Source organism: Eurosta solidaginis, chromosome 1 (genome assembly GCF_040869045.1).
Source record: "Eurosta solidaginis isolate ZX-2024a chromosome 1, ASM4086904v1, whole genome shotgun sequence".
NCBI classification, from domain to species: domain Eukaryota; kingdom Metazoa; phylum Arthropoda; class Insecta; order Diptera; family Tephritidae; genus Eurosta; species Eurosta solidaginis.
The window spans coordinates 305203425-305227534 of NC_090319.1; the positions used below are offsets into that span (position 1 = coordinate 305203425).

Here is a 24110-nt window from a genome sequence, read left to right on the forward strand (position 1 = left end):
CCCAGAACACCATCTGCATAATGAGGCGAGAATACTCCCAATCAGGGAGAGAAATGAGATGCTGACCAAACAGTTTCTGTTGAATACCCAGAAACCTGGGCATCCCAACAGACATCTGATTGACGAACCAGCACCGCCTAGGGGCCTAAGGAGTCATCTCCGTGAGCATTTTGAGGAAATACGGCACCTGAGAACCCAGCCGTATGAAGCGGAAAAACACAAGCAGGTCCTTGGTGAACTCCATAGACAGGCGTCGGACCTTAATGTCGGGAATTGCCCTGTGAATCCAGTACTTGAAGAAAAATATCCAGAACTCGCAGAAGAGGAACGCATACTCCTCAGGGAAACGCGTGTCACCCTTGCTCAATTTCGTTCTGGATACTGTAACAGGTTAAACTCTTACCTATCCAGAATCAACCCCGACATACAAAATGTATGCCCCGCTTGCAATGTGTCCCCACATGACACCAACCATCTCTTTAATTGTAATGTGGAACCAACGCCTCTAACACCCCTTTCCTTATGGTCCACCCCTGTTGAAACGGCAAGTTTCCTTGGACTCCCGTTAGAGGATATTGATGACAATTTGTGATCGGTCGCGGCTATTAGGTGGGGCGAACATTGCTACAACAACAACAACATTAACATCATTTCTGCTTAAAACATGGATAACAAACTGTTCTCCACAAAACAAAATTCGTACACCAAAAACAAGACGGTAGACACGGCACTGCATAGGGGAACGCCTTAAGAGTCTTTCTTAGACATTGCCCGGCTCCAAACATGCGATCATGGAAGGTCTTAAATGCATTGATGTACAGCCAGCCCTAACCAGGTGGATCGGCTGCATGCTTAACTGCACACAAAACAAGTAATGAAGGCTAAGTTCGGGTGTAACCGAACATTACATACTCAGCTGAGAGCTTTGGGGGCAAAATGAGGGAAAATCACCATGTAGGAAAATGAACCTAGGGTAACCCTGTTGTTGTTGTTGTTGTAGCGATTAGTTACTCCCCGAAGGCTTTGGGGAGTGTTATCGATGTGATGGTCCTTTGTCGGATACAGATCCGATACGCTCCGGTAACACCATTAAGGTGCTGGCCCGACCATCTCGGGAACGATTTATATGGCCACATTAAACCTTCAGGCCATCCCTCGGGCGTTTTCGAGATATCGACCAAAATGTGGACCAGGTTGACCCAAAACATCATCTGTCGGGTACCGCTAATTTATTTATATATGTAATACCACGAACAGTATTGCTGCCATGATTCCAAGGGGTTTTGATTTCGCCCTGCAGAACTGTTTCATTTTCCCCTACTTAATATCGTCGGTGTCCCACCCATTTTACAAAGTTTTTTCTAAAGTTATATTTTGCGTCAAAAAACCAATCCAATCACCATGTTTCATCCCTTTTTTCATATTTGGTATAGAATTATGGCGTTTTTCGTAATTTTTGATATCGAAAAAGTGGGTGTGGTCACAGTCGGATTTCGGCCATTTTTTTACCAATACAAAGTGAGTTCAGATAAGTACGTGAACTGAGTTTAGTAAAGGTATATCGTGTTAACAGCCGAGCGGTAGGACAGACGGTCGATTGTGTATAAAAATTGGGCTTGGCTTCAACCGATTTCACCCATTTTCACAGAAAACATATATCGTCATAGAATCTTTGTCCCTACCATATTTCACAAGGATTGGTAAATTTTTGTTCGACTTATGGCATTAAAAGTATTCTAGACAAATTAAATGAAAAAGGGCGGAGCCACGCCCATTTTGAAAGTTTCTTTTATTTTTGTATTTTGTTGCACCATATCATAACTGAAGTTGAATGTTGACATAATTTACTTACATACTCTAAATATATTAAATTTTTTGTTAAAATTTGACTTAACATTTTTTTTTTTAAAAAGTGGGCGTGTTCGTCATCTGATCTTGCTAATTTTTATTAAGCGTACATATAGTAATAGGAGTAACGTTCCTGCCAAATTTCATCATGATTCAACTACTGCCAAATTACAGCTTGCAAAAGTTTTATATTACCTTATTTTAAAAGTGGGCGGTGCCACGCCCATTGTCCAAAATTTTATAAATTTTCCATTCTGCGTCATAAGGTCAAACCACCTACCAAGTTTCATCGCTTTATCCGTCTTTGGTAATGAATTATCGCATTTTTTCGGGTTTTCGAGATTTTCGATAACGAAAAAGTGGGCGTGGTTATAGTGCGTTTTCGTTCATTTTAAATAGCGATCTGAGATGAGTGCCCAGGAACCTACGTACCAAATTTCATCAAGATACCTCAAAATTTACTCAAGTTATCGTGTTTACGGACAGACAGACGGACGGACATGGCTGAATGGATTTCTTTTTTCGCCCAGATTATTTTGATATATAGAAGTCTATAGCTATCTCGATTAGTTTATGCCGTTACGGGGTACCGTTATGTGAACAAAATTAATATACTTTGTGAGCTCTGCTCAGCTGAGTATAAAAATTAAGTGCATTGTTCAGTTTTCGTAGTGATATGCAAACAAATTTTAAAGTCAACGCTGTTGCTCGTTTTATTAAGCAGATGTGAACAGCAAGCCGCAGTGGTGGTGGCGGTATCCGCCTTTCATACCGAACGTCGTCTGTTTAAATTCTCGACGACATTAAGATTTTTTTATTATTATTATAATATAAAATCTATATCTGAAATTCACTCTAAACTCACAGTTACTGAATATACCCCCAGCATCACAAAGTGCGATCTTACACCAACATCTATTTTGTGTGTAGGTAGCCCTAATCTGTTTTCGTTGTAATGCCTTTGAAATAAGCTAAACAATTAACATTGTAATTTATTCCCATCAGATGCATATGCAATGAAGGTTTTGGTGGTAATGATTGTGGTCAACTGAAAGCACTCGGTGTTTGGTCTGCCATATATCCTACACAATCACCATCTCCACCAGGTACAGCTTCGCATGGTGCTGCAGTTTGGCGTGATACACTACATATAATTGGCGGAGAATCATATGGGCGTGGAGAATTTATGACAACTTATGACTTTAATGGCAATGTATGGGAAACACTTCATATTGACGGCGGAAGTAGTATTCCGGCAAAACGTTATGGAGCATCTACAGTAATGTATGGTGATAAAATTTTCATGTATGGTGGTGTAGTAGTGGGTCGTGGAATTTCAAATGAATTATGGGCATTTGATGTATCTGCCAAAACTTGGGAAAATATAACAGTGAAAAGCGATTCATGTAACACTACAACCGCCACCGTATCGTTATATACAATGTGCGGTCCATTGCTAGTAGCGGGACATACTGCGACCTTAGTACCGGGGTTTGGAGAAAAAAATAATTATCAATATATGATTGCAATATTTGGACACTCACCACAGTATGGTTATTTAAATACTGTACAAGAATTTAATTTTGGTACGCGTGAATGGAAAATTGTTGAAACGCGTGGTTTTGTGGTAAAAGGTGGTTTTGGTCACAGTGCAGCATTTGATTATTTAACAGAGAAAGTGTACGTTTATGGCGGTATTATTTCGGAAAGTGAATCTAGCCAAGTACTTAGCTCTAAACTGTATGCATATGAACCTTCAACACGTATCTGGACACTTTTATCTGCGGCACCAAGCGCACGTTTACTACATACAGCCAATTTTATAAATCATGGACTGATGATGATATTTGGCGGCAATACACACAATGATACTTCACAGAGCTATGGCGCAAAGTGTTATAGTCAAGATTTATTGGTGTATGATGTGTATTGTGATTCGTGGCATGCGCAAGAGATGCCTGGACATTTACAAATGGATTTAGCGAGGTAATTACATGTATTACATGCTTCTACGATTCTAATTGTTAATCACTACAACTCTAGTATTATTCATACTTTCTTTCGAGATAACCTCCGAAGAGATTTTAGGCCGATCTTCTCTTCTAATTTGGGTCGTGCTCCTTTTAATTTTTCCTACAAATTGGCGGGCCGGCGCCTATATGTTTTTACGTCGACTCCGAACGGCATCTGCAAAGCAGATGATTTTCCACTGAAAAGCTTTTCATGGCCGAATACACTCGCAGTGTTTGCCAAACACTTCCGATTAGAAAAACTTTTTTCTAAATTTTTGACGTTAGTTTGTTCAGGACTCGAGCCCAGGACACTCGGTGTGGTAGGCGGAGCACGCTACCACCACACCACGTCGGCCGCCATTTCTGTAAGAACCTGCCACAATATGTGAGTCGATACATATCAAAACTGCCTTAGTCCACATATGACATTTTTGGAGCAACATTTTTATTGCGGTATATACTGCCCGGACAAACCTCCATATGGAAATAAACAAGTATGATTAGACTAAAAAATGCATTCTAGTTTAGCAATTTTCAAAGCTGACTAAGTCCAACCATAACAACCGTAACAAGTATGATTAGACTAAAAAATGCATTCTAATTTAGCAATTTTAAAAGCTGACTAAGTCCAACCATACCTGTAAACCAAAATTACTTAAGTCCTTTTCAGCTAATCGTTGTGCGCTTTGCTATAGTGTTTTGTGACATAATTTCCAATTTTTTAGAGCTGAACGGCTAAAAAGTGAGAGTGTTTAAAGAAAATTGGATGAAAATAATGAGTGTATTCAAATTATGCCATCGAATAAAACAAAAAGGAAGAGAATATTAATACGCTACAACTAATAATACTGTAACGAATTTAGGGATATTCCGCTTATTTGCAGCCTTCTGTTTACGTTCGTATCGCTAAACTGTTGAATAAAACACTCCAATATTCTGTATTACAAAATGGTCTTTATTAGACTACTTTGAAAGTACGTCGCAACTGATAGCGTGTTTAAATCAAACTGATTACAGATTACTCAGCTTTCGCTGCTTTTATACTCTGTGCCCAAATGTCTAGACGTTTCTTCCGCCAGAATTTTCTACTTGGTTACCAGCTATACGCTACCAGCTATAAACTACAGATACACGTTTATAGCCTGTTGTTGTTGTTGTTGTAGCGATAAGGTTGCTCCCCGAAGGCTTTGGGGAGTGTTATCGATGTGATGGTCCTTTGCCGGATACAGATCCGGTACGCTCCGGTACCACAGCACCATTAAGGTGCTAGCCCGACCATCTCGGGAACGATTTATGTGGCCACATTAAACCTTCAGGCCATTCCCTCCCTCCCCACCCCCAAGTTCCATGAGGAGCTTTTATAGCCTCTCGCATAGCCATATGCGCGTGTATATGTGAATACTACTTCCAACGATGACTACATCTGTATGTGAGTTTCTCTCTGCTACTTCTATGTATGTGTGTACATGATGATTAATGTGTTTATGTAGCTTGCTTTAAGGGTTTTGTTGTTGTGCATTTATTTAGTGATGTGAATATTCGTCACAATACGCTTTTCAAAACTATTTAAGTCCAGATCAATTTTCATTCAAAACCAACTAAGTCCATACGGTTTATTTCAAACGCGCTTAATCCCAACGTTAAAACTGCTTTATTTTAATCAAGGTTTAATGTTTCATTGTTTCTTCTTTGCTAAATGGTTTTAATATTTATCAAGTAAACATTAATACAATTCGGCAATAGCTACATAAATTATATTACGCAGAAAGAAAGAACCCTCGTTTTCCAAAAGTGGCTTATGGTGGACCTAGGCAGGTTTGATATGTATCGACTCATGTGCATTTTCAGATTACGATTTTCTAAATACTGTACTTCCTTTTCCTTTTTCTCGTACGTAATACTTATCTTTCTATTTTGATAAAAAAAAAAATAAATGTAAGGCGCGAAACCCTCCGAAGAGATCTAAGGTCAAGGTTCTCTTCCCATTTTCGTCGTGCTCCTCTTGATTTTCCCTACAAATTGGCCGGATAAGACCTATTTGTTTTATGCCGACTTCGAACGGCATCTGCAAGGCAGATGAGTTTTCACTGAGAGCTTCTCATGGCAGAAATACACTCGGAGCGCTTGTCAAACACTGCCGAGGGGCGACCCCGCTTAGCAAAATTTTCTTCTAATTGAAAAACCTTATTTCTAAAATTTTGATGTTGCTTTGCCCGGGGTGTGAACCCAGGCCATACGGTGTGGTAGGTGGAGCACGCTACCATCACACCACGGTGGCCGCCTTTTTTTCCCTTTTTACTCTTTGATAAGTTGAGAATATTTAACTACAAATATCTGTATTGAAATAATAATAATTATTTTTTTTCTTTTTCTTTGGCTTTGTGTATACCTTATTTTAAAGTTGCTTTTAATTCGATTGTATTTAGAGTTTGGGGATAGTATAAAAGCGTATAATAGCCTAGCTTTGCTTAATGTTCTATGCAGGCGCCATAAAGTTTTCAACGTAGTGCACTTTAATGCTCGTAGTTTGAATGGTGAAAAGATGGATGTAGATATTCGAACAATCTAGTGTTGATATCATTTGGGTTTCCGTGACTTGGTTTAAACCTGAAATACTTGATGGCCATTTTGATATAAAGGGATACGTACTCTATAGAATGGATAGGAAGGTAAAGAAAGGTGGTGGTGTTGCTATGTATTGTAAAAAACATCTCAAGTCCAGAATAGTCTCAAGTATAGCTGTTAGCGTTACTGAGAACTTGCTAGATGAAGTGTCTAGTTCAATGTCCAAAGTCCTTTTGTCGTGCGTCTATAACCCTAATAAATATTGTAGCGTGCAGGAATATTTTACAATGTTGTCCTCGGTCGCTGTTGATTACACTGATATAATTATATGTGGATATTTTAATGTTAATCTCTTATGTAGTGACCCGTATACCTGCCGTTTGTTAGACGATGTTTCAAGTGTTGGTTTTGAAGTGGTTAATGTGTGCGTACCAACAACGTATGGACAGAACTGCTGCCCCAGCCTTCTTGACTATTTCATTGTGTCCGATACGTCTAAAGTCTTAAAGTTTGGCCAATTATCCTTTATCTCAGACCATGATCTCATTTTCTGTTCATTTGATGTAGTGCTCGATAACCGCAGTGTAGTAGCTAGTGCATCCATTTCACCAGATTATCGTCGACTGGACGTAAATAACCTTTTTGGAGACATCTTCAGCATAAATTGGTCTGCTTGTTATACCTTTCATGAAAATGAAATGGTATATTAATTTCGTCACGAAACCCAAAATTGTAAGTCCTTAAAGGAAAATAGATAGACCCACCATTAAGTATACCGAAATAATCAGGATGAAGAGCTGAGCTCATTTAGCCATGTCCGTCATTCCGTCTGTCCGTCTGTTTGTATGCAAACTAGTTGGAGTTTGAGTTCGGTGCATGAAAATCTGAGATTCTTGAATGAAATTATTTTAAACCTCTATACAACTCACGTTCCTTCTCGGGTATATAGCAGCAGATCTTCCTCTTTCCCTTGGTTTAATAAATCCGTCCGTGCTATGATCATGAAGCGAAATAAGCTTTATTCCCTCTGGAAAAAAACCGAAGCGACGAAAATTGGCGTGTATACAAACATACACGAAATGAGACCACAGCCTTTATAAGGAGAGAAAAATGCAAGTATTACAGTAAAATGTTGGATGTATCGTTACCTAATCATGTTCTGTGGCGTAATTTGAAAAACTTTCGCGTGCATGTGAGTGAAAGCTCTGACTGTTCCCTTAATCCTGAAGACCTTAATGCAGTTTTCGCGAATCGGGTTAACCCGCCTTGTGTTAATACCTTGTTCACAACCCGTCCCTTATATGTGGTTCCTGTTTGTCATGCCTTCGAGTTTACAGCTGTTTCGGAACTTGATGTGGCGAGATGCATAAATAAAATAAGGTCGAATGCAATCGGTGGGGACAATATACCGATCAAATTTGTGAAATTAATTGCCCCGTACATTCTTCCTACATTGACATATATTATCAACCACAGTATTACTACCTCTTGTTTCCCTGGTATGTGGAAGGTTGCCACGGTTATACCCATTGCAAAAACTAAGTTAGCCGATTGTCCGAGAGACTTTCCGCCTATAAGCATTTTGCCAGCACTTTCGAAAGTCTTTGAGACATTGTTGTCGGAACAAATTCAAGACCACGTTAGCAAACATAGCCTGCTATCACCATTCCAGTCAGGCTTCCGATCAAAGCACAGTTGCTCCACGGCTATCATAAAAATTTTAAACGACATCAGGGCACCCTTTGACAAAAACCAATTAACTTTATTATGCCTACTTGACTTCTTAAAAGCCTTTGACTTTGTAAACCATGACTTGCTGTGCCTAAAATTAAAAAATTATTTTGGTTTTAGTGACTACGCAGTGCGGCTCATGCAAAGTTATCTGACGGTCAGATCTCAGCGTGTCAAAATTGGCTCCGAAACTTCAGGTCTAAAACCACTATTGACTGGGGTACCCCAAGATTCCATCTTGGGTCCACTATTATTTAGTATTTTTATTAATGACATATTTAATGCATGCCAGCATGTTCATATGCATGCATATGCTGATGATGTCCAGCTATATTTATCGGAAAATCATGAGGGGACAAATGCTTTATGCTCAAGATTTAATAATGACTTGGCATTCATATCTGATTGGGCTAGAAAAATGACTTATGCCTGAACAGTGAGAAATCGTATGTGTTGCCTCTAAAAATGGAATAAGTTTCTCAAGTATTCCACCCTTACGCGTCGCCAGTAAATGTCTCAAACTCGTTTCAAAAGTGCCTAATCTTGGCTTTGTTATTAACACCACGCTGATCTGTGATAATCATGTGAACTCGTTGGTTAATAAAGTATACAATATCTTAAGAAACTTACGAATGTCTGCTTTTTATACTCCTGTCAATGTTAGAAGGAAACTTGCAATTCAATTAATTATGCCGATCATATGCTACTCAGAGCTAATCTACAGTAAACTGAGCCCCCAGTCTGCTCATAAAATTGATGGTAGCATTTAATCATGTTACACGTTATGTATTCGGCATAGCTATGATCATATATCCAGCTGGAGAGCGCGTCTACTGGACTGTGAAATCTCCGAATATCTGAAAGCTAGAAACTGCATTTTCTTTTGTCGACCTATCATATATAAGGAGCCTAGTTACCTATATGATAACCTAATTTTCCCCAGGTCTGCTCGGATCATCGACCTAATAGTACGAACTTATAACTACCTAACATCTGGATGGCTATTCTCTATGCTATTCGCCTTTGGAACTCTAATCCAGTATCCATTCGCAGTAGTCTAAATAAAAGCAACTTTAAAAATGTTCTTTATGCGCACTTTAGTGGAAACCATTATACTTCTTGAGTTTTCGCCATCAATATGTATGAGTGTAAACATTGTTTTATTATCGTATTTAATTATTTGTTTATTTTAGATACTTTCTTAATTTACTCCTCTATATTTAATATGTTAATTTAACCAACATAACCTTCTGTTATTACTTTTGCTTTTTATCATTGCTATTTATCTTTTTGTTGCACTATAAAAGATCTTAGATCTTATTGTACTAATACTCTTTTTGCAATAAATGAAATATATATATATAGTATCATACGCGACTGGCAATGTAATATAATTTTTTAAAAATTGTTATATCTGGATGAACAAATTAATAACATTACAAATCACAAAAACTAATAACTAAGTCTTTTTCATATTTTTTAACATTTGACAGATTTGGGCACAGTGCTGTTGTTTTCGAGGATTCGCTTTATATCTATGGTGGTTTTAATGGGCAATTATTAAATGATATGCTACGTTTCGCCCCTGGCTATTGTAGCTACTACACAAAACAAGAAAAATGTACCAACGGACGTCCGGGTGTTAAATGTATATGGGATGTACAAAAAATGCGTTGCATACCAATAACGCAAGTACAACGTTCGGCAATTTTTGGGCGTGAACAATATGATTTTGTGGTATGTCCATCGAAGAGTCGACTAACAATGACATCAGAACTGCTCAACGATGTGCTGCGTTGTCAAGAGCTTAGTAATTGTCAATCTTGTTTATCGAACTCATATGCCTGTACATATTGTGGTAATGGAGTTTGTACGCGGGAACGTTGTCGTGAAACTACATCAATAACAACATTATTTTATGATGCTAATAATCAGCAACAACAGAAACACCACCAGCCACAAAATCAACAATTTGTGCCAGCTGCTGTACCACCAAGTGCCAATGTGAAACATTTAGAAAATTGTCTAAAAACTGAAGATTTTATGATCATTACTGTATGTGAACAATTGCATAGTTGTCATGCCTGTTTGGCAAATATGGCATGCAATTGGGATACGGAACATAATCGGTGTAGGCCATATATATCAAATGGTGGCCATTTAAATCGTACACATGATGATCATATTTGTCAACAACCATGTGCTACATTAATAACATGTCATAACTGTACGGAATATGATTGTATTTGGTGTCAAAATGAGCAGAGATGTGTAGATCGTAATGCATATACGCCAAGTTTTCCCTATGGTCAATGTCGCGAATGGACAACACATACAGCAAAGTGTCGTTCAGCACCTTCCACGTCTTCCCCTTCGTCTTCGTTCTCGCCCCTAAATACTATTGGCCGTTCAAGCTCTGCACAATCGAGTGCACAATGTGGTTACTATAATAGTTGTACACAATGTTTAGATGATCCCGCGTGCGGTTGGTGTGATGACGGCTCTAATACGGGTTTAGGTAAATGTATTGCTGGTGGTGCGTTATCACCATATGACACGAGTGAATGTCAACTTAAGCATTGGTTTTTTACATCTTGTCCGCGTTGTAATTGTAATGGTCATTCACATTGTACAGATTATATTAATTGCGAACAACCATGCTCCAATCTAACCACTGGTACGCACTGCGAAAAATGTAGCAAAGGCTATTGGGGTGATCCCATTAATGGTGGACATTGTCAGAAATGTGAATGTAATCAACAAGGTGAAAATTGCCACCCAGATACGGGCAAATGTTTTTGCAGTACTAAAGGCATTGTAGGTGATCACTGTGAGAAATGTGATACACAAAATCATTATAATGGTGATCCTATCAAATCATCATGTTACTATGAGCTCACAATAGACTATCAATTTACGTTTAATTTATCAAAAAAGGAGGATAGACATTTTACGAAAATAAATTTTCGCAATTCACCACAAAAGCCAGAAATTGATGCTGATTTTACAATAACATGTAGTGTACCTGCAAAAATGGATATATCAGTTAAGCGTGCTGGTTTTCCAGAGAAGCTCTTATTTGTCGGTATTAATTGTTCGACATTTAGACATCGCTTTCCCAAAACAGAATATCAATTTGGACATTCGCCGGAGGATAATAGCTCAATAACAACATTTTATGTGTTTGTGCATGATTTTCGTCCACCCATTTGGATTCAGATTGCATTTTCGCAATATCCAAAATTGAATTTACAACAATTTTTTATAACATTTTCAACGTGCTTCTTATTGCTGCTACTCATGGCGGCGGTTTTATGGAAAATCAAACAAAAATATGATATGTTCCGCAGAAGGCAGCGTTTATTTGTCGAAATGGAACAAATGGCCAGCCGTCCATTTTCGCAGGTAAATATATTGTAACGAATTCTGGAGCTTTCTGATTATTATGCAACCTTCTGCAAACGTTCGAATCGCTAAACTGTTGACTAAATCACTATAGTATTGCAAACTGGTCTTTATTTAGATAACTTTGGGAGTAGTACTTCACAATTATACTTCACAACCAATAGCGTGTTTAAGTTAAAACTGATTAGTTATTACTCAGCTTGCGCTGCTTTTATACTCTCTGTTGCTTCGCCCGCATATTTCTCCAAAGGTCTACACGATTCACCTTCTAGAACTCTTGCATCTCCTGCTTGGTAATTTGTTATATGCGTGTATTTGTGAGTAAGAACTTCGGCTGATGATTACATCTGTGTGTGTGAGATAGCTCTTCGTCGCCTTCTACATAAGTGTTGCTAGCTTTATTGTGTACATGTACATAAGAGTGGCTGCTTCATGTTTTTGGTGTTGTACTTTTATTTAGTAGCAGCTTAGTGATGCTAATATTCGTCACAATATCGTAAAATACATATATAACTATTTCTTTGGTTCGTGTGTTTGTGATTGAACGCCTCCTAAACAACTGCATCGATTTTGACGAACTTCTATGTGTGAGTTTCAGGAGATTTGAGGACGCTTTAAATTCACAATTTGGTCCGTTCTCTTTTTTATCTTTCCGAAAAGTGAATCTGGGGCCGACCTATTCTAAAAACCTATTATGGTGTGACTTCCTTGAAATTTGGCACACGGGTAAAACAACCTTTCCGTTCCAGGAATCGGACTAGGGAGCAGCCTTTTCTTAAAAAAATAATAGTTGATAGTGTGAATTGCATGAAATGTGGCACAGGGGTATTGAAGACAGTTTTCTTTGCGGGAAGTGGACCAGTTGCCGAATTGTTCGAAAAACTATTATTTATGGTCTGATTTGCTTGAAATTTAATACGGGCGTTCTTCTTTTATAAGCTTAGTATTAGGGACCCTTTTTCCGGAAATTGGACTAGGTCCTAGCGATCTGAATAGTATATCTTATATATAAAAACTAATGAAAGAGCTGTTGGTAACTTTATAACTCAAGAACGTAGAAGGTTTGTAAGTGGATTTATGTTGACCAGGCTGTGTTTTCACAACATGAGAAAGAGAAAGGTGAAAGGAAGAAAAAAAGTGAGGGCATGCCTAATTACAATACTGAGGACCTCGCAGTGGTGTCCGTCCGAGCAGAAGAATAAGCAGGCATTTATCCTGGCATCCTGGCTATATGGCCCATACTACGGAAGCACCACCGGTGGAGTGCAAGAGGCTAGTAAAGAAGAAAAGGCGCAAAAGGCGGTTGGTCATAGGCGTGGATGCAAATGCGCACCACAATGCGTCGGGAGGAGGAGATACGAAAAGAGACGGGAATCTCTATTTTGTTATATCCTGCAAACCAATTTGCTGCTCCAACATCTAACAATGTTCTTGATATTACATTGAGCTCTGAACGTGACATATTAAGGTATTATTGGATGGTTCTTGTTAGACCAATCTTACAGAAACATGTAGAAGCAAAACTAGGACAACCCAAAAAGGTTGCCAATGTGGAGGAACTGGAGGAACATATACAAAATTATAAGTATGTACACTAAAACTTTTTTAATTTGACAAAACAAAAAAATAATTCAAATGTTTGAAGAATTTTGATGGTCCGCTTCATTTTGAATTAAAATTTTTCTCAGTGCTACAATCATGGTATAAAAAAGAAGGTAGTTCCACTCAAATTTTTTTGACGTATTTGGGGATTTTTGAAGTTTCATAATGTTTGTTGTTTTGCTAGAAGCGTTGCCATACCGTTACTGTTTAAGACGAAATTGTGGTTTTTCGGAATGGAAATTTCCTTCAGGATGAAAGCGCAATGGTCATCTGAAACAATAATAATATGCTTTAGCACTATTTATGTTCATACATATCGATTAGGAATACAGTAAAACATGCAATTTTATTGAAAAATAGTGGGTAATGACTCACACATTGGTTAATGACTCATATCTTTATGGCCCCTAGACAGAAAAAAATATACACAAAAAATCCTGTTGTTCTAGCATAGCCCTATTATCATGCCTCTACAGTTGGATATTTCTCAAGGCATGGTGTTTAATTTGTTACGTTTGTGAAACGCCACATCCATGTCAATGCTAAAAGGGCACAGAATGTGTATAGGCGGGGCTTGCCCCAAGGTGACCCCTGGTACAACGGGCAAACGAACTCTCATAACTAGTGGCTAACCTGAAGAGATACAGGGCAATGTTCCCCTCCTCAAGGGCTACGCTTGAATTGTACAATAAATAAAAAATGTGGACTTGTAGCCAATCTATGACCATTCCATTTCAAAAAATTGCGTTAAGTATGCTAAACCTTTAGAAACTGCGGTGTCGGTTTATAAAGACCTCCATTGGGCAATCGATTGACAAAGGTGTATGTTTGGTCAACATGTTCTGAGCAAACGTACGGGCACTTAAGAAGGCTATATTCCCTTGCTTTGTATACTTCGATCCATGTTTCTTCCACCAAAGCAATTTTCGGGATCTCGAAAAACTTATTAAAAACCTTCTTTTCTAGGCTGATATTTCGTGTTAAAATGTTTCCAACGCGTGCGGCTCATTTTTTTTCTTGTTTATTTAAAATAACTATGAAAGTAATTTAGTCGTATCCATTAATATGAAATCCATCAAAATTAGAAAAATTCGTAACAGTTTTCAATCTGGTAGCTTGTTTTTGGGGAAATTGTCATCGTCCACGCAAAAGTCAAGTGGCTAACGTCACACTAAATGGAACTACCTCCATTTTTTGTATCGTGGCTACAATATTTTTAAAAAATGTTTGTCAATGTTAGTGTAAATTTGAATATCATATCGAAGTGCCTTGGCCTCATATGGAAGTGCTTTTTCTTTGCACTTTCATATGAAATTTAGGCACTTGCATATGAATCGAATTTACATATACATAAGTGATGGCATATGGGAGTGCTATAAAATTTTTTTTATATTCAAAGGGTGTATTTGTATCTATGCCTATTCTTCAGGGTAAAACAAAAACAAAAGTGCTATAAGTGTATAGGGGTTGAGCAGCTCTGTTAATAACCTTTGCAAAAACGCAATACAGTTTGTGAATATCAATTCGATTTGCAGCAACATGATCGTATTTATCAAATATTATGTCTACCGAGCAAACCTCTTGTGATTGAATTATGATCACCTTCTAAATTTTTTTCTTCCGCATAGGTTATAGTGGAAATCGAAAACAGAGATAACATTGATTTAAAACATACTATGGAGGGTGTAACGCAGTTGACCAAAAAACGCAAAAAGGTAGGTAGTCTTATAAACAGCTGCTGTAATACACAATGTCAACCTAACGACAATTAAAGACTATCAATAACCCTTGATAGTAGGCATATCGATGCCTAGATAATAAACTAATAAATTCTTTTTTTTCCGATATCGTTTTAGGACTGCCCTAGTCCCATAGCATTGGAGCCTTGTAGTGGCAATCGAGCAGCAGTTTTATCACTTTTAGTTCGTTTGCCAACAGGTATGTTAGATGTTTTAATATATGTATATGGAAAATAGGGTATATATTGAAAACTGGGTAAATACCAAAATCTTTACCCAAAAGAAGGGTAAAAATTATGTTTTTGAAAATATTTGCGGTCATTATGGCAGGGAAACTTTTAACGTACGTTATAGTCAACGTACGTTACTTCAAAACGACACAAAAGTCGAAAGTATTTCGGTCTTAAGTCTGGCAATGTGCCAGAGGTTATTTTAGAGGTTATGTTAAAATTTGAATATCAAAGTTCAACAAGATTATGTCTTTGCTTAAAGAAACATTTTTCGCTTTTTCTGGTCCATTTATATAAAGGAAGTACTTAAAAAATTTTTATCTTCTTTTCATTTTTGTTCTTTCTTAGGTTTTTCTTTATTTATTCTTTATTCCGGATAAAAAACAAATTATTTCCGGGATAAAAAGCCATTTTGATAACAAAATATATGTAAACCCAATTCCATGGTGGAATAACCAAGTGAAGTAAGCCGTCAATTGTCTTGCTCTAATTTCTTCTTTGTTCTGTCATTCGGCTATCTGAAAATCTTTCACCAATGTTGTCCCCGAAAAAGTGTTGCCACTTCTAGATTTTTTTCACATAAACTATTGGGTGAATATCGATGGACCTTTACTGGATTTAAAAACAGTGATTCATCTTTGTTATGTTTCCCTTATATATGTATTAGACTGGGTCGATTTATTAACCGATATCGCGCCATCGATTTTTCGATAGGATTTGGGCTCAGGAAAAAAAAGTTCCACTACGCATAGCCAAAAAAATAATTTTCGAGCCTGCGAAATTTCATTTTTTTGACTTTTTTCGACTTTGATTTTTAAGGTTTTTTTCATGGCCTACTATAAAAATTTTCATTTGATTGTAATATTTTCATGTACATATACCCTGTCCGACCCAAAAATGTCCGCTAAAAACGTTGGCGATAACAGTTTTTTGAAGGTCATGAAAAAAGCCTTAAAAGTCAAATTCGAAAATAGTCAAAAAAATAAATTTTTGCAGGCTCGAAAATTACTTTTTTGGGTATGCGTAGTGGAACTTTTTTTTTCCTGAGCCCAAATCCTATCGAAAAATTGATGGCGCGATATCGGTTAACTTTGGTCCATACAAATCGACCCACCCTAATATGTATGTTTAATTTGTCCCCCAAAAAAGTTGAAACAGGTCTTTGTTTTATTTAATAATTTCTGAAAAATTTAAACGTGACATCAGGACGGACAAGGCGAGAGCTGTTTCGATTATACCTTGTAAATCTCTTTCTCTAAAGCCATTTCTCCCGGGAGTGAGATTTGAACCCGCACTCCTACGATGGTTGAAGTGTTACAAACGCATTCAGCCACGTCATGCCTTAGTTGTTGTAAACTTTATCCCAATTGCCTTTGTTAAAACAAACTATTTGTATTCACGTCATATCCAACCAAGGATTTTCCCCTGTGCAACGCTACTGAATACTTTCGAGAAATGTTTTTGTCATTCCTACAACGAGAACATCAAACTGTTGTATTATATAATATTGCGATCACTTCCAAATGCGACTGTAAAAATTTTCATCGAAACGTAAACCCATTTAAGTGCCGCAAAAAGCGAGTAAAGTTCAACTAAATAACGAATAACACCTCTACCTTTTATGTCCGGTTTTTCAATGAAAGTTTCAACTGCAGTTTAAGGTAAGGTTAGTTTACTTTGGCAGCTTCAATTGAATTATACTGCTTATCACAGTTTAAGTAGTCAAATTGATTTTTTAATTTTTATTCGATGCTAAAAGTAATGTAAACTTGCACTGGCCATGTATATCCCCTTTTGCATTGGCGCTTGGTGGCGCTGAAAAAAAAAACAGTTTCTGTAATGGCTTTCTTAGCAAGGTATTTATTTTGTACTACACTACTTCTATTACATCTTCTGGCTTTTTTATTTACTTCACCTAGCGATTCCACCATTCAATCCCCGCTAAATAATACTGTAACGAATTTAGGGCAATTCCGCTTATTTGAAACCTTCTGCTAACGTTCGAATCGCTAAACTGTTGAATAAATCACTCCAATATTCTGTATTGCAAAATGGTCTTTATTAGACTACGTTGGGAGTAGTACAACTATACTTCACAATTATACTTCACTTCGCAACTGATAGCGTGTTTAAATCAAACGGATTAGTTACTACTCAGCTTGCGCTGCTTTTATACTCTCTGTTGCTTCGTCCGCATATTTCTCCAAAGGTCTAAACGTTTCACTTTCTAGAACTCTTGTATCTCCTGCTTGGTAATTAGTTATATGTGTGTGTATGTGTGAGTAACTACTTCGGCTGATGACTACATCTGTATGTGTGAGATAGCTCTTCGTCGCCTTCTACATAAGTGTTGCTAGCTTTAATGTGTACACGTACATAAGGCTGCTTCATGTTTTTGTTGTTGCGTGATTATTCACTAACAGCTTAGTGATGCTAATATTAGTCACAATACAAATAGTTCCGTTTGTTAATTCTTTGTGTTTCTACAATTAGAACAAAGCAAACCGATAACAAAAAAGCATAGCTTTGGTACAAGCTACTATACAAACTATGACTGTCCAAAGAATAAACTTTTAAAAAATAAGCCAATAGGCAAAAGTTGAACAACAACAAAGGCATGACTTTGCTGAATGTGTTTGTCAACAATTGAACCATCGCAAGAGTGTGGGTTCGAATCCTACTCCCTGGAGAAAAGGCTTTGTAGTGATTTACAAGGTATGATCGGAGTAGCTGTCGCCTTACTCGTCCTGATGTCACACTGAAAGAAAAATATTAGTAAAATCAACCAACGGGTCAATTCAATCGAAATTTCTGTCAATTTGTATCCATCACAACAAGATGATGAATCAACTACGCACAAATCCTTGATTCGGAATTGACCGTTTTAGTAGTCAAATGAACAAAAAAAGTTGTTGCGACAGCTTTGTACGAAAGTGCGTGTGTTGCCATATACATACATTCGTAAATATGTGAATACATAAATACGCATGCTTGCTACATATACATACATATGTACGCACTTACTAACCGAACTTCAATTGGGCGTACATCAAATATGCTGGCACACATTAAACGTTATACACTTTATTATTTTGTTTTATTAAAAGCACTTTCACCAAATTTTATATTTTATGATTTATTTAATTTACAGTTTTGAACTTCGCTCTGCAAATAGAAATGAAAATAGTAGTCACAAAACTGATTCTCAATTCTTGCAGTTGCAGCTCAGCTCATTCTCAATTTCTTTTCTCGCATGTAGATGCCACACTTGATTGTTTCGAACAAAACTTGTAGTATAAATGTTTGACATAACATTTTAAATAGCGAACTTGTAATAGAAAAGTAAAAAATCAAATCGCAGGAAGGTAATTCACCACTGGAGTAACTTTACATGTAATTCGGCAAGTTTAATTTTCGTAACACTTTAAGTTGAAACGATTCCAAAACAACTCAAATTTTTATGTTGTCGGAAACATCAACACAAAAAAGGATGTCTTTTATTATCTTATTACATTCGTTCGCGTGATTGAAAATTCGTAAAAACTTGAACAAAATGTTACTAGTTATAGAAAAATCCTGTTCGTTAATACAAAACTTTTGCAACAAGAGGGCGCAATTTTGCATTTCGATTGGAGGAGAAGTTGCAAAATTGTACCCGATAAATAGGTGTCCTCATAATTTTTTGCACAGTAAACTCAAAAAAAGGTTTTTCGTTTTGTATTGATAACTGAAAAACTAGTTTTTTGTTGTTTTCCCATTTTGTGTGTTTTTTCGATTTGGTGGTTTTCTTATTTTGGTGTTTTTTTTTAACAAAGTGGCACCATCGTCATAAGTACAAAGTAGATAGCGCAGTGGGCGTAAAATTCTCTTTGAAATTTGCTCATGTATTGACTGTTGATCGCTGTTGAAATTACCAGTGAGATCAGTTGTGTTAACAGAAAAATCAGTTAGATTGATTAGGAATCTGTCAATTTTACATAACTTTGTTAACTTAAGAGCGACAATTAGTATTCTGTTGAAATGACTAAACTAATTTGTTCGCTTGACAAAGAACTCGGTCGAATTAACCATAATTCGATCAATTTCACCGAATCTCCGTTAAGTCAAGAACAACAGAACCGATTTGTTGATTTTACTAGCACCATTTCTTTCAGAGCATGTTGTATAAATTTTCCAAAATTTTTAAATAAACTAATTACATAACGTTTTCGAAAAATTGGAAAAGTTTTTAAAATTCTAATTATTAATTTGATAGTCTTCATGAAGGCTTTTTGAAAACGTTTTTAAAATTTAATTACTTAGTTTGCGTTATATATTAAAGTTTTTATTAAATGTTCGAATATAAAAACGCAAAATAAGGCTCACTTGCAGAACGACAACTTATTTTTCTACCCCGAGCATGATGCAATAAACCAAACGGAATTCAATATTACAAAATGGAATAGCATTTGTAAATACTCGCCCTCATACATTAAAGTGTTGCTTCTTGACTTCAGCAATGCAGATTTTTTTTAAGTATCATAAAAAATACTACATTCATGCCTTCCTGAAAGATGAAGTAACTTGCACGAAAATAACACCTGCTGTCTCTATTTTCTTTTTTCGACGATCATTATTGTCTTTTTGTACATGAAATAAGGCCGGTTGGCATTATTGAAATTTTTTGGTGTTAATTCGGAGGGCATTATTTCACTGCATCAGAATTACGAAGCTCCATAGCGAAAATGAAAACGTTTTGGTCAACGGAACGGAATGCCTGGATCTTCAGGGTATCACATTGTAGACAACTAAAGAATATGGAAACAGACCAAGGACGCGTCGTTACGTTAAGTTTCACCACAATCCAGAAATTTCAATAGTTCCGTTGAAAAACTTACGAATGTTATTGTTAAAACGATGGGTTAAATATTACAAGGTAAAAGCAGTGCGAGCCGAAATGACGTTTAAAAAAATGTTTAAATTATTACTGCTCTCACATTTTTATTTTGGTTTTGTTTTCATAACAGAAATATAACAAACTGTATATATTTGGTAATTCTATACGACAGCGTGCCACTCTTAATACACGTCCAAAAATTCAAGAGGGGTTACAAAAGACGCGTTTTGGATCCAGGATTTCGAATCCGAAAGCGAAGGTAAAAAATGTTGGGTTTGTCAAGAGATATTTGCAAAAGAAATTTGAAAATTTTCATGTGGTTGTTGTAATTCTAATGATTTTGTGGTACCCACAAAAAAAATTGTGAACATAAGTGTTTTGCGCGGATATAGTTTTGGTCTCCAAACTGTTGTTGGAACCACCCAAGGTAATTTTTTATAAGCGCGTCCAAAGACCGCCAATGCAGAAAGGTGTTCTGCGCAAAAATACTATGGATCCCACCCTCGGTTTCGGAGTACTCCGGGGTAATTTTTCGGTTTGTCGTTAATATCTTTTGAACAATCTAAAAATTTTATTTTCCGCCTTTGGATTATTTTTGTCGAGGTCAATACGACTCTTTTGAAATCTCTTTCGGTATTTTGCGTTCTAACAGTAATATTGTCACGGATATTAGCATCACTAAGCTATACCATCACTAAGGCCATGCTAAGCGATATTTACGTCAATAATCAAATCATGTATACACACATATAAGGCAGCCGAGAGATGTCACACACAGATGCATTTACTTATACGCCTATGTGTGCGCGAGAGACTGTAAACTACAAACATTCACATCAATAATTCAATCATTATATATCTACATAAACGAAACAATAACTGCGTCTACATATATGTACCATGTACGTATACGAGCAGCGGAGAGTCAAATGCACTAACACATGCATATATCTGAGAAGTTTGAGAACTACTGGACTAGTAGCTTCTGGAAGCGCCTAAAAGATGTATAAAATTGTACAATTTTAGTTATAGCTGAGAAGTTTGAGAGCTCATGGACAATGCTAGTAGATTCTAGAAAAATGCGAACGAGGAAACCAAAGAGTATAAAAGGCGACAGATGTAGAGGCCCTGTAATTCAGTTTGAGTTGAGCTATCAATCAGTTAGTGATTAAGCACGCGATCTGGCGGCCAATAGTAGAGTTTCATTTGAGTTATGAATCAGTTTGGTTATTAAGCCAGCGAGTAGCAAAGTATAAGTGTTATTGTGAAGTACTTTAATAAAGGCCATTTTTCCATTATTCAAAATTGGAGTTATTTATTCAACAGTTTAGTGATTCGAACTTAGCAGAGGATTGCAAATAAGAGGATTTGCAGTAAATTCGTTACAATTGGTGTCAGAAGAGGAATTGTTGAGTAAATTCCGAAGATTGGGAATACAACTTGGACATGGCAAAGTTCAGTGAATTGAAGATCCAGCAACTGAAGAAGGAGTTGGAGAGCCGTGGATTGAATACAAGCGGCGTTAAACTCGAACTTCAGGCACGGCTACGAGAGGCAATGGAAGCAGAAGGAATTGATGTGGACGAGTATGTCTTTTATCCTGATGGGGACGAGACAACAACAAAAATTGAAGAGAAAAACGAAACATCGCAGACAATTACCAGCACAGACTTGAACATGATATTGGCTGCAATAACTACTCAAACATCGACAGTAACATCCAAGATGGAAGCGCAAGAGGCACGTATAACAGAAATGTCATCACAAATATCCACCAACATGTCATCACAACTAGAAGAACAGAAAACGTATATGTCATCACAGATGGAATCCCAAGAGACACGAATAACATCGAAGATTGAAGCACAAGAAATTCGTATGTCAGAAATGTCGACACAGATTACATCGAAGATGGAAGCACAAGACGCACGGATATCCGAAATGTCGGCTCAAATTTCAGCACAGATATCATCGCAGATCTCTGCTCAACTGGAAGAGCAAGAAGGACGTATTTCCTCGTAGTTGGAGGCGCAAGATACAAAAATTTTACAGTTTGAAGAAAAAATTCGAGGCCGAGGTGGATGCTTTGAGAGGACGTATCGAGCAGTTGCAACTAAATCGCCCAGCAGTTTCAACTAGTAATCCAAAGGTAAAAACACCATCCTTTGACGGTTCTGTTCCTTTCCAGGTCTTTAAGCTACAGTTTGAGAAGACCGCAGCAGTGAACCAATGGAATGCTGAAGATAAAGTTGCAGCTCTGTTCGTGGCACTGAAAGGGCCTGCCGCGGAAATCTTACAGACCATCCCAGAGTACGAGCGGAACCACTACGAAACATTGATGAGCGCTTTAGAGAGACGTTACGGAAGCGAGCGTAGGAAACAGATATTCCAAATTGAGTTGCAAAACCGCTACCAAAAAGCAAATGAGACATTGCAGGAGTTTGCTTCAGATATTGAAAGATTGGCTCATCTTGCAAATGAGGACGCACCCGTGGAATACACTGAAAGGGTAAAAATCCAGAGCTTCATAAATGGCATACGAGATGTGGAAACGAAGCGGGCTACATATGCGAATCCAAAACTAACGTTTGCTGAAACGGTATCGCATGCACTGACTCAGGAAACAGCCTCACTTTTGAGTAAGCCAGCGTACAAAGCTCATCGCGTGGAAGTGGAAAAGCCAGACTGGGTAGACGCAATTTTGGAAGCATTGAAGGGTACGCAGCAGAAGAATAATGATGCAGTCAAATGCTTTAAGTGTGGAAAGCCAGGGCATATTGCGAGTTATTGCAACACCAACCCTAACAGTTCCAACAATGTGGGTGGTCGTAAACGCAGAGCAGAAGGAGATGAGCAAATCTCCAAGACAAATCAATCGTTAAACTAAAGCGCGTCAGCAGCAAGGGGCGACAGCTGACTCCCTCAATTGAATGCCCCATAATCTCTATCTCACAAATTGGAAGAAGGTCTAGCAATCTTACTGTCGGAGGACATGTGTATGGAAAGGAACGTTTACTGACTGTAGATACGGGTGCATCTCATTCCATCATTCGAGCGGATTTAGTCAACAAGAAGATAAGACCATTGCATGGAGCAATATTGCGTACAGCCACTGGAGAAGACACCCAGGTAATTGGAGAAGTAGAATGTGAAGTAGCAATTGGGAACGTCACGGTACTACAGAATTTTATAGTGGCAGGTATTGTTGATGAAATCATAATTTGAGTGGACTTCTTAATCAACCAAGGCATCAAAATCGGTATGCAAAGCAAGACGATGCGATATAAGAACATGGATGTGCCACTTAATTTCGGCTACGAGAGAGGCTACAGCAGTAAACGAGTGCTGGTGGAAGAGAGTCAGCAAATACCACCAAAATCAGAAGCAGTCGTCTGGGCAAAGGTTGATGGAGATTGTGGGACAAACAAATTGTGGGTTGTAGAAGCAGCAAATAAATCAGCACTGAACATACTTGTAGGAAAAACCCTGGCTATGACAAAACAAGATGGACGTATTCCGGTAAGAGTACTCAATGAGTTCAAGTCACCATTCAATTTGACCAAAGGAGCTATTTTGGGAAGATGCCAAGAGGCCGAAGTAGTTATTAACTGTAAACAGCTCCAGGAACACGTTTCATCTAGAAATACTGATCTTTCAAATGATATCACGGCATGGACGCATGGGCTAGAGGAAGCCTATCAGAGTAAGGCAAAACAACTGCTCATAAAATACGCGAACATATTTGACCAGGATGGTTCCAAACCAGGCCGCACCAATGTTGTGAAACATCAAATTGACACTGGAGATGCGAGGCCGATCCGTCAAGCTCCACGTAGTGTTCCACTGGCGAAGCGGGAAGTTGTGAGTCAAATCATACAAGAAATGAGTGACAGCGGCGTCATCGAACCATCAGCTAGTCCATGGAGCTCACCGGTAGTACTTGTAAAGAAGAAGGATGGAAAAATGAGGTTTTTCGTGGACTTCCGGAAGTTGAATGACGTTACGAAAAAGGATAGCTACCCGTTGCCAAGAATTGACGACACTCTGGACTCGCTATCTGGTACGAAATGGTTTTCCACACTGGACTTGAAAAGCGGCTACT

The 24110-nt window shown here is 37.7% G+C and overlaps 1 protein-coding gene across 1 annotated transcript in view; it reads left to right on the forward strand.

Annotated features, from left to right (window-relative positions):
* dsd (attractin-like protein dsd) overlaps positions 1-24110 on the forward strand; it is a 37839-nt gene that overhangs the window by 7386 nt on the left and 6343 nt on the right. The window contains exons 6-9 of the mRNA XM_067761349.1: positions 2854-3834; positions 9650-11561; positions 14792-14878; positions 15020-15101. Of these exons, the coding sequence (XP_067617450.1) occupies positions 2854-3834; positions 9650-11561; positions 14792-14878; positions 15020-15101 (3062 nt within the window). The remainder of the gene's footprint in view (positions 1-2853; positions 3835-9649; positions 11562-14791; positions 14879-15019; positions 15102-24110) is intronic.